The 12,369-nt window shown below is 35.7% G+C and overlaps 1 protein-coding gene across 3 annotated transcripts in view; it reads right to left on the bottom strand.

Moving 5' to 3' along the window:
• The window catches only part of BMPR1A (bone morphogenetic protein receptor type 1A), a 160,480-nt gene that overhangs the window by 13,631 nt on the left and 134,480 nt on the right, over positions 1–12,369 (bottom strand). For all 3 annotated transcript variants that reach the window (XM_037049381.1, XM_037049380.1, XM_037049382.1), the window contains one exon: positions 638–782. In XM_037049381.1, coding sequence (XP_036905276.1) covers positions 638–782 — 145 coding nt within the window. The remainder of the gene's footprint in view (positions 1–637; positions 783–12,369) is intronic.

The following is a 12,369-nucleotide window of genomic DNA, read 5'->3' as shown; positions in this document are numbered from 1 at the left end:
TCCAATTCAACTGCAGAAATTATTTAATTCAATAAAATTTTAAATTAGAAATGAATGTATTTAAGCAAATGCAATTAAACAATTAAAATCTATCTGAATAGCTGGTGTTTATCAAAGGGTCCTCTCGACTCCTAACCCTGAATATTTCCTTATAACTCTCTTACAATTATTTATAACTCCCTTTAAAATTATTTTTATGAACTGTGTTTTGGTGATATGGTGTTATACTGAGGTATCCCCTCTACGAAGGGATGTGGGAGAAACTTCCTTTTGATTTCAGAATCTGAATACTTACGTTTGTCCCAACAATCAGTTTAACCTAATAGATTTAAGGAATCATATACCCAATTCCACTTCAAAATGGTTTTTAAAAGCAAGACTTGTGAGCCAACTCTAGCACTTATGTAACACTTTATGATCACAGTTTCTTTCATAACCTTACTTGCCTACTCTATTTTTGTTACATAGTTCTTATTTTTAACTAATTTCATCTTACATTACCACAGCCATCTTTCTAAATAAGAAGGAAAAGAATATGTGTAGTAATACTCACTAATCTGTAATAATTGTGCTGTTTATCATGAGGACACACTTTGTATCAATAGACCACTGATGTTTATATGACATTTTATCTTACCAATAAAGGTAGTCCAGATCCACTACCAGAACTCTGTGACTGGTCAATAAGATCTTTTAATGATTCCCCAACTGGAATAAATGCTTCATCCTGTTCCAAATCACGATTGTAACGACGTCTGCTTGAGATACTCTTGCAATAATGTCTTTTAAAAAAGCAGAAAATAACCTACATCAAAACTCTAAAACTATAAAATTTAAAGGTAAGAAAATCTTGAGGTTGTCAACACCATTATCCTTCACATAGAATCATATCAAAATCAGTCTTAGCATAGGATAATTTATCCTCAGATAAAATAATGTCCAGAAATGCAGTTTATGAGGTCAAGTTCTATATATCATGGTAAAATGGAAAATGTCCATGGTGTGCTCACAAGTGGAAAAACAAAATTTAAAAAAGCATGTGAAGTGTAATCTAGCTATAAAAAATTTTGAAATTATATATATATATATACATATATATATATGTCTAAAAAGATCAGAAAGTACATACAGAAAGTTATAAATTAAGTTACTTCTGGGGATGTAGGAATGTATGAGGTCTGTCCAGAAAAAGTCCAACCATTGTTAATATAACAATGGTTATATTAACAAGAATAGTTTGTGCAACATCAACGTAGCATGGCAACTAAGGAGAGTGGACTGGAATGCACATGTGTGAACAAAGATGACTTCACTCTACCAGGCAGTGGGGGTGACAGATGCCAATGAGTGAGCATGTGTACTGTGTGGCCGTCACATTCAAAATGACTGAGTAGAGCGACAATAAATCTGCATCAAATTTTGTACTGAACTAACAGCCCTCCACAAAAACTCTTTGGATTCAGAAGGCTGCAGATGTGGGGCAACTGGTGACTGGCAGCTTCATCACAACGTACCCACTCATGCACCATGTCTCGTGCAGAGTTTTTTTGAAAAACATCAAGTCACCCAGGTGACTCAGCCCCACTACAGCCCAGATTTGGTGCCCCATGACTTTTCTCAAAGGTATTATCTATCACCCTTGCAAGGGAAGAGACTTCAGACCATTAATGAGATTAAGGAAAATACAATGGGGCAGCTGATGGCAATTGGAGAACCTGTGCGAGGTGCCAAGGTACTTACTTTGAAGAGGATCAAGGTGTCATTGTCCTGTGTACAATATCCCTTGTATCTTCAATACATGTCTGTTTGAATTTCATAGTACATGGCTGTATACTCTCTGAACAGACCTCATACATTTCCTACTTTACATAAGTATTTTCATTTGAATTTAAAAGCTTATATTTATGAATCAAAATGAACAATAAATATATTTCTATTTTTTTAAAACAGATTTTATTTATTTATGTTTAGAGAGAGGGGAAGGGAGGAAGAGAGGGAGAGAAATATCAATGTGTGGTTGCCTCTCACGAGTCCCCTACCAGGGACCTGGCCTGCAAACCTGGCATGTGCCCTGACCAGGAATCAAACTGGTGACCTTTTGGTTTGCAGGCTTGCACTCAATCCAGTGAGTCACACCAGCCAGAGCAATATATGTCTATTTTTTTTTATAAAATAAAAAGCAGTGTATGGAAAAGATATCAAAGAAGTTCCCTTAATCCACTGATATTTTTGAAGGCTTTTCTTCCTAAAATTTCAAAATGTAAAATATTTCAAGCATATAAGAATGCAGACATTGACACCCATGTGTATATCACTTAAATCTAATAAATATTAACATTATGCTATTTAGATACATTAAAATAAACATTAGAAATATTTGAAGCTCCATCCATTTCCCTGATAATCCTATTTCCCTCCTTTACTCCTAACAGACAAAACACTATCCTAAAAGTGATTATGTCAATATGTATATTTATTATTTTACAATAACTATTGTTTATTCATAAACAACATTGTTTCTTTGCATTCAAATTTACATAAATGGCATGCTGTACTAATATTTTACACCTTGCTTTTTAAGTAAAAACTCCCTTTTAAAGAAGTAAAAATATGTTTTACATATTTATTCAGGTTGATATATGCAAAAACACCAGCTCATTTTTGTTGATGCTGAGTGTGTCAGGTATTGTTCTGTGACTCTCACTTCATCTTTAAAAAACTCCTAAGAGGGTTAGTACTATTGTTCCCATTTTACAAATGAACAAGCTGGGATCCAAACCTAGAGGCTCAGATCAGAAGCCCATGGTCTTAGGCACTACTATTCTGTCAAGGAAATTATTTAAAAAGTACTTAGCGATCCTGTTATGAATCTTCTACAACTTACCCTGATGCCCTATTTTACTTATTTCCCAAAAGTTTATGTACATACTTTCAATTTAATCAACATCCACCAAATTGCAAAGTGAAACAATTTATATTCAGCACTCCTACCAGATCTCCCAATGTCCATTTCCCCACATTCCAATGTAAATTAGGAACTGCCATAGTTTTGACTTTTGCAAATCTGATGGGTATGACAGTGACTTGCTTTCACTTGTTTTCCACTGATTATGAAGGAGGCTGAAATTTTGTTTTTCATAGTTCAGATTTCTCTGTAAACTGCCTACTCGTGTCTTTTTCCACATCATTCAATTAGAGTGATTTATCTTTTTCTTATTGATTTGTAGGAGTTCTTTGTGTATTTGTATACTAAATCTTTGATCGTTATGTGTTGTACCAGTCTTCTCTGTTATCATTTTCATGTCATTCCATCGACATTCCACTCCATTTCATGTCATGTCTTTTCTGTCAGTTTTAAATTTTAATGTTGTCAAATTAAATTTATCAAATGTTCCTTTTTTGATATATGCTTTTGTGTCCTATTTAAGATAACCTTCCCAATGCTGATGTAATGAATGTACTTTCAAGGTGTAAAATTTTTGGTTCTCACTTAGTCCTTTAACCTTATAGAACTCAAATTAAATTATTTTGCATACAAATAGCCCAATACACTTAACCATTTTTATAATTTTATATTTATAACTTAATAAGGGTAACAGACTCAAATGGTCTGAATTTAAAAGGCACAAACGGGAGTACAATGAGAAATCTTCCTCCCACCCTCATCCCTAAGTCATCAACTTCATTTTCCCACAAGGAACCTAGAACTAGAACTATTTCCAGTTTCTTAGGTAATCTTCCAGAGACCACCGATGCATATTCAAGCAAAAACATACATACACTGATGATCATCTCCCTTGCTCTCTTTCTTCTTCTTCCAGAAATGGCAGTCTACCATACGTGCTGTTCTGCACCTTGCTTTTTCACTTAGCATTATATCTGAGGGATCTCTCCACAGAACTGCATAAATAGCTTCTGTTTTCTTTAGTGGCTAAACAGTACTTCATTGTATGGCTGTTAACCATTCCCTTACTGGTAACACTTAGATTGTTTTTAGTCTTATTGCACACAAGGCTTGTGTAGTACAAGCACTGTTTGGACTTTTGATGGAGTGCTCTCCTGGCCTCTTTGAAAGTTGTATGAGTTACTCTCTCCCCACCATTGTGTGAGTGCCCATTTTCCCCTCACTCTCCTCTATACCCTTTTGTTGTAACACCTTTAGAACATTGTTTTTATTTTATCAAAGTTCTCAATTCATTTATTTTTAAAAGTTATATATATAGTAGGTCCTCAAATAATTTTGTTTCATTATAACATTGATGAGATGCCACACTGTTTTTAATTTTATCAAAGTTCTCAATTCATTTATTTTTAAAAGTTATATATATAGTAGGTCCTCAAGTAATTTTGGTTCATTATAACATTGATGAGATGCCACTGGAACTTACCTCCTGTTTATATATCAATTAGTCTATGGTAAAATTGATTTCATTATACTTTGTTTCACTTGAAGTCACAGAACCTAGCAACATTAAGTGAGGACTTACTATAGTTCTTTGTGACTTAGTAACAAAACAACAGTTCCCATCTTATCTCCTCACCTTTCTCTACCCATTTTGTACTTGTGGGAACCAAACATTTTCAAATTTTCTAAGCTGATTTGTTTCATGTTTACCCCATTATTTCTAAATAACATGCTTATGCTGACATTTTTAGTTTTTCAGTTTTAGGCTTTAACTATTGACTTCACACTGTGGAAGATGAAGATTTAATTCATTTAATACCCCCGCTGCCCTTTGCCCAAACAGAAGTATTTCTATCCTTACATCCTCTCAACATAGTTATAAGCACAGTATTTGTTTAAATCAGTATCCAGTGTTTGCATTATGACAACTAAGTGAACTCCACACATGGATCTCATTGTCTTTTGTTTTTCCCCCTTTCCTGAACTCCCACCCTATGGGGCACAGGCAAAGATCCATTAATTCTGGGGAAGGAGAAGAAGTAAATCCCTCTGCCTCCGGGAGAACTGTAGGAAACATTTTCCTTGTCCGCCCAGACAAAGATCCACTGATAGGAAGGGTCAAAATCTTAAGAAAGCCTCTTAAGGTTTAGCAATACAGAAGCCTACCCTAAGGACACAAAAACATTCTCTCCTCTACTCTCCACCTGACCCCACCATGAGTAACATACAACAGCAGGCTACCTCGGGGTAAGAGCTAACATATGGAAAGAGACCCCTGTTGTGCTACAGTCATGAAAGCAATAAAAGCTGAAAGCTGAGGGGGTTAGCAGAAACAGAGAAAAACCCTTCCCAACCCACAAGAACAACATAACATCAGATCATCACCAAATGAGCTTGAAACCTGTGATGCACTGAAGGCACAGACCCAAACATTAAACAAAGCCCAAACCTACTGAATTTTTAGCCAGCCTGACTTACAAGCCCTCAACACTAACAAAAGTCTAAGAGAAGAGGCACACCCACTTTTAAGTACGTGTGGGTATATATACACATATTTTAAAAGTCAGTTGGTCATTCTAACAAACTAATATCATAAATGATAAAATATAATTTAAAAACACACATATCCTTAATATATTAAAGTTGTTTGAAACTAAAGATAAGGGAAAGCCTTAAAAGAAACCATGAAAAAAAATTACATACAGTGGGCCAAAGATAAGAATTATGAAAATCATGTTAGCCAGAAGAAAGCGATATCCATAAAGGGGGAAAAAAGTCAACCCAGAATTCTATATCCAGTACAAATACCTTTGAAAAATGAAGGCAAAAGATTTTTCAGACTGATAACAGCTGAGAGCTTATGGCCAGCAGACCTACATGCAAGAAATTATAATGAGGTTCTTCAGACAGAAGAAACATGCCAAATGAAAACTTGGACCTAAAACTTAGAATAAATAGAGAGTGATGAAAATCATAAGAATAAACATGAATATAAAGGACATTTTTTCTTATTTTTAACCACTTTAAGGCTGATTGGCTGCTTCATTTTTAGGTAAATGTTTATTGTATTTTTTATTATATAAAACATTACTTGGCAATATATTTTGCTGCTATTAACTTACTATCAAAATCACCCATTTTTAATACTGAACTTACTCAGACTGAGATGTCCCCTAACAGCAATGAGAATGATGGGCCAATTATAAAGCTAGAAGTGGGCTTTATGTATGATAATTAATTTGTGATACTGCTTCCAAGCAGATATTCCGGGTCAAGGGGAAGTTGATGAACAGCAACAAAATTTAGTAAGTACCTACTGTGTGTTAAGCATGGGGCAAGGGGGCACACTGATCCACCATGTTCCTTAATACTTGAACAGAAAAGTGGTAATTTATGAGCTAGCCATCATCTGTGTCAGCAAACAAGTAACCTCTGCTATCACTGAGGTTCCTGTCCAGTGGGAAAGGTAGACTTTAGGCAAATGATTATGAACAAGTAAACAAATGAATGCAAATTAAAAAATGTTAGGTAAAAATAGTAAATGCATTAGATATAGATCATGGGTTCTCACCAGTTTTTAAGGGTAAAGAAATCATTTATAAAACATGACAGAAATTCCATGATAGAGGAAAATACAAAGAACTGTCCAAATGAAACAGAAATAATAGCTAATACGCAATGAAAGGAGGTGATAGCCAGAGAGGTGGTTTTGGAGAAGGTATTAATCTTGAGGACTATGTTATCATGAATGTAAATCGGATTCAAGAATAAATTTTCATATATTTTTAGACTGGAACAAAATAGTCATCAGGAAAAAAGTAAAACAAAATATTAATGACTAATGATATAAAAAAGACTAATCCCAATATGAAGAAATATACACCCCTCTTTAATTTTATCCTTATATGGCTTGTTATAGATAGAAATTTGTGTTTTGTTAAAATTTAGCTAAATGTATATGATACAACAAAATCTTGTGAATTTGCTCAATAATTGGTCTTCAAGTAAATAAATTTCGAAAGCTAAGTATACAAGGTAGTCATGAGATTATCTGTAATACTTAGTTTCAAACTATAAAAAGAGGTTAAATGAACAGTTAGTGGTGTCTGTGAATGTTATGAACTGCCTAGATCACACACTTGCATGTCCATGGCTTGATTCTGAGATGAGTGCTCTTTTCACTTAATCTTTAAAAAAAATTTTTTATTGTCGTTCAAGTACAGTTGTCTCCATTTTCACAACAGGCCCCCCGCATCCCACCCATCCCCATCTCCCACCCTCAAACCTACTCCCCTTGGCTCTATGTGTCCTCTTAAAAGACATTAGCTTGTGTCAGGGTTCCTTTGATCTGCATTTCCAGTGCTCTTCATTTTGTGTAGCTTCATATTTCTACTGAAGGTAATTTTTTTTCTACTTGAAGAACTTTCCTTTAATATTTCTTGTGAAGATCTGCTGGTGATAAATTCTTTCAAATTTTTGTATGTCTGAAAGTCTTTATCTTGCCTTCATTTTTGAAAAATATTTTCCCTGAGCATAGAATTCTAGATTCACGACTTTTCCTTTGAGTACTTTAAAGATGGGGCTTCACTGTCTTCCTGTGTGCACTGTTTCCCATGAAAAGTAGGTTTCATGGAGGACATCCTTATCTTTAGTCCTTTGTATATAATCTGCCTTTTTCCTTTTGAGCAATTTGATTATGATATGCCCTGGTGTAGTTATATTCATGTTTCTTGTACTAAGGGTTTGTTGAGCCTTCTGGATCTACAGGTTTATACCTTTCACTAAATTTGGAGAATTTGGGGGTCATTATTTCTTAAAATACTTTTCCTGTCTCCTTCTCTTCTTTGGGAACTCTAATTTTATATATATTTAAATGCCATTTAAGTGCCACAGCTCATGGGTGCTTGATTCATTTTTAAGTTCTTAAAAAAATATTTATTTTTAGAGAGAGGGGAAAGGAGGAAGAGAGGGAAACATCAACATGTGGTTGCTTTTTGCATGCCACCTACTGGGAACTTGGCCAGCAATTCAGGCATGTGTCCTGACTGGGAATGGAACTGGTGACCCTTTGCTTCACAGGCTGGCACTCAATCCACTGAGCCAGACCAGCCAGGGGTGTAAGCGGGGGGATGGTGTGTGTGTGTGTGTATGTGTGTGTGTGTGTGTGTCCATTTAAGTGCCATAGCTCAATAGTGTGTGATTCATTTTTATGTTCTTTTTTAAATGTTTAGTTTCTATTGCTGTCTTCATGTTCACTGCCATTAATCTCACCCAGTGTATAATTCACCTCAGGTATTACAGATTTCATTTCCTGAAATTTGATTTGGGTCTTTAAAAAAAAACATCTTTCATGTCTCTATTTAACTTGAATATATAAAATATAGTTATACTAACTGTTTTAATGTCCATGTCTGAGAATTCTAAAAATCTACATCAGTTCAAGTTACTAGTATTGACCTGATTGAATGGCAGATACTGTGAATTTTAATTTGCTGGATGCTAGGTATCTCTGTAATTCTGTAAATATTCTTGAGCTTTGTTTGAGAACGTAACTACCTGAGAAAGATCCAATCCATTTGGGTCTTGTTTTTGAAACAGGACCAGAACCATGTTTAGTATAGAGCTAATTATTCTGCAATACTGAGGCAAGACCCTTCTGAGTACTCTAACCAATGCCCTGTAAATTACAAGGTTTTCAAATGTCATAGCTGGTGGAAAAACCTCTATTCCCAGCCTTGGGTAGTTTCCTCACTTGTACTCACTGATGAGGAATCAGCTAAATATTCAATGGCAACCTTATGCAGATCTCCAGATTCTTTTCATGCAAGGCTTTCTCCTCTCCAGTACTCTTACAAACTGTAGCTGCTATTGTCTCCTCAGACTTTCAACTATATGTCCTCGATTCAGATTCTGCTGTTACACTGGATTCCTCCTGTGTTGTGCAGCCAGAAACCCATTTGCTTCCTAATTCTCAGGGATCAAATGTCCTTTTACTGTCTGATTGGCAGCTGTTAGTATGTGAGTGGGTCTTATTGATTACAGGCTTCCCTGTAAGATAAATCTTCCTGAGCCAGTTCATTATGTTTAGTATTTTTCTCTTGGACTGAATGGATTTCCTCTATCAGAATCTTCCATCTTTAACAAGCCTGTCTGACAGGGTACTGGAGGGTTGAGGGACCCACCAATCAGTACATAAATGTTCAGTTTACCTCCTTGCTATCACTATAATACCTCACCCTCAATAGTAGGGTATCACAGATGAGAACCTTATTTTTGTTCTTTCCAGAGATTACACTTCTAGCCTTCTGTTAGGGAGATGATCATTCAGATGTGAATGAATCAGATGTGATCATTCAGAATGGAAGTGGGGATCTCAATGTCTGTGGTATATGACTTGCAAAATGGCCTACAAAGATCCTCACCTCTTGGTATGCATTCCCTTATTTACTTCCCTTCCATAATGCACTTAGGGATGACCTGTGTGACCAACAGAATATGGCAGAAGTAATAATGTGGCTTCTGAGTCTAGAACAGTGATTTTCAACCTTTTTCATCTTATGGCACACATAAACTACTAAAATTCCATGGCACACCAAAAATACATTATTTGGCAATCTGACAAAAATATAGTTATAATTTTGATTCATTCACACCAGATGGCTATTGTGTTGGTTGTTGTCACTTTATTTGACAGACTGAGGGAAGAGGTCAGTCAGTGCCCAGGACTAAACAGTCAGGTATTCCATGTTTTTTTTTTAATTAAAAAAAAAAAAAAGATTTTATTTATTTACTTTTACAGAGAAAGGAAGGGAAGAAGAAAAAAAGGGAGAGAAATATCAATGTATGAGATATTCCATGCCTCTCACAGGCCCCCAAGTAGGCACCTGGCCTGCAACTGAGGCATGTGCCCTGACTGGGAATCAAACCAGTGACCTTTGGGTTCGCAGGTCAGTGCTCAATCCACTGAGCCACACCAGCCAGGGCAGGTATTCCATGTTTTAAAAACTTCTTGTGGTACACTGGTTGAAAATTGCTGCTCTAGACCATATAATAGCACTGCAGTTTCCACCTTAGTCTCTTAGATCACTCACTGTGGAGAGAAGCCAAGCTTCAATTAGCTCTGTGGAGAGGGTACCATGAGAAGAACTAAGGTCATTTGCCAACTTAAGAGCCTTGGAGTGAGCTACCTTGGAAAGTGATCTACCAGCTCCAGTCAAGTCTTCATGTGAGATCCTGAACCAACCAGACAAGTTACTCTTGAATTCCTGACCCACAGAAACAGTGAGATAATAATTGTTTTGAAATACCAAATTTGGGAGTGATTTCTTAACGCAATATTAGACTGCCAATACAGAGTATGACTTGCTAAAAATAGACTGGTAGGCAATTTGCTTGGTTTTACTTCTACTCTCAGCATCACTTTCAGAGATAACTAGTACTACCAATTCCTGAGCTCCTCAAGTTCTATAGTATAAACTGGTTGCCTTTTCACTATCAATTTCTGGCCTTGGATTCAGATTTTTTTAGGTTTGTAAAGTCACTTATTATTCATCCATGTTTCATAGTTCCAAAGATTTCTGCTATTATTTCCTGTGCTCTTTGTCCTAGTTGGACAAAGAAGTTAAAAACTATTGCTGTTTGAGTCTGGGGAGCAAAAGTAAATAACTATGCTCAAGCTACTCCTTCATCTCAAAGACCTATTATCAAACATTTGAATCTGTCAGTATAATAGGTGAAAAACAATGATCTCACTATGATTTTAATTTATATTTTTCATACTACGAGCATTCTTTTTAATTTTTATTGTTGACACTATTACAGATGTCCCCATTTCCCCTCCTTTGCTCACCTCCACCCAGCTCCCACCCCTCCTTCCTTTTGGTCATCACCACACTGTTGTCTGGGTGTACAGATTATGCATTTTTGTTCTCTGGCTAATCTCTTCACCTTCTTTCATCCAGCATCCAGTTCCTGCCCTCCCCCCCACCAAACGCTATTAGTCTGTTCCACGTGTACATGCCATTATGAGCATTTTTCAGTCATCTTTCAATTTTTCTTTTAAGAGCCACATGCATTTATTTTTGGATAAATAATGTGTTCATTTTTGTGGCCCGTTTTCCCAATGACCTGTTAGATTTTCTTTTGATTTACAGAAGTTCTTTACATTCAAGAAATCAGTTCTTTATAACACGAGCTGACCATGTGTTTCACTGTTAGTCTGTCTTCTGGCCATACACGGTTTCTGCCACATAATAAAGTTGTTTTTCTGTGTAGTTGACACTGCCAATCTTTTCTTTTTTTAAGGATTTTTTACCTCTACATTTTATGTCAGACTCTCAAATATCTTCCACCCCCTGAGATGATTTTATTTTATTTATTTTTAGAGAGAGGGGAAGGGAGGGAGAAATGAGGGAGAGAAACATCAATGTACGGTTGCCTCTCATGCAACCCCCACTGGGGACCTGGACAGCAAGCCATTCATGTGTCCTGACTATTGGGAATCATCCGGTGATCCTTTGGTTCACAGACCAGCACTCAATCCACTGAGCCACACCAGCTAGGTTATTTTACAAAATTCCTATGTGGTTTGTTCTAGTACTTTAATCATTTCATTTTGTATATACCTAGCTCCAATCTCATTAAAATTTATTTCTGTATAGGTAATTGATTCAACTTCATTTTTTCCCATATAGCTACCTACTCCCAAATCTACTTATTAATCCACCTTTTCTTCGGTGACTTGAAATGTTACTTTTATCAGATACTAAATTTCCTTATATACTTGTGTTTATTTATAGGTTTAGTAACCTGTCACTAATCTCTTTGTATTCCTTAGTCAGTAAGATAACATTTTATTTTAGGAGTTTATGCCCTCCTCTTATTTTTTCTCTCCTGGCAACTTCTTTTGAAATCATAACAGACTATAAACAATTCTTAAGCTCCAAATAACTAAAGAATGGTAATATAGTTGGTTTTTTGAAACAGGGTTTAAACATTCAGACATAAGAAAGTTAAATACTGCATAAGATAAGAAAATCATAAGTACTCATGAGCATAACAAGAAATATAGCCCTGGCTGGTGTAGCTCAGTGGACTGAGCGCGGGCCTGCGAACCACACAATTGCGGTTTGATTCCCAGTCAAGGCACATGTCTGGGTTGCAGGCCAGTTCCCAGCAGGGGACTCATGAGAGGCAATCATATATTGATATTTCTCTCCTTCTCTTCTTCTCTAAAGATAAATAAATAAAATATTTTTTTAAAAAGAAATATAAAGTTGTGTCTAATTAAATTATTGGTAGTAAGATCCTCTCTTCCCTTAAGAAAATTATAATCTAGTTAATTTAAGGAGATATAAACAGCAAATACAAGTTAATGATTTCTGAATTACATTTAGCAGTAAATGGTTTCTGCCTATTAGCTTAAAGAACAACTACTTATATCTACTATTCAACAAAATATTTTG

Source organism: Sturnira hondurensis, unplaced genomic scaffold (assembly GCF_014824575.4).
Source record: "Sturnira hondurensis isolate 20B ecotype Veracruz unplaced genomic scaffold, ASM1482457v3 Scaffold0006496, whole genome shotgun sequence".
Classification (NCBI taxonomy): domain Eukaryota; kingdom Metazoa; phylum Chordata; class Mammalia; order Chiroptera; family Phyllostomidae; genus Sturnira; species Sturnira hondurensis.
This window is presented reverse-complemented; position numbering and strand designations above follow the sequence as displayed.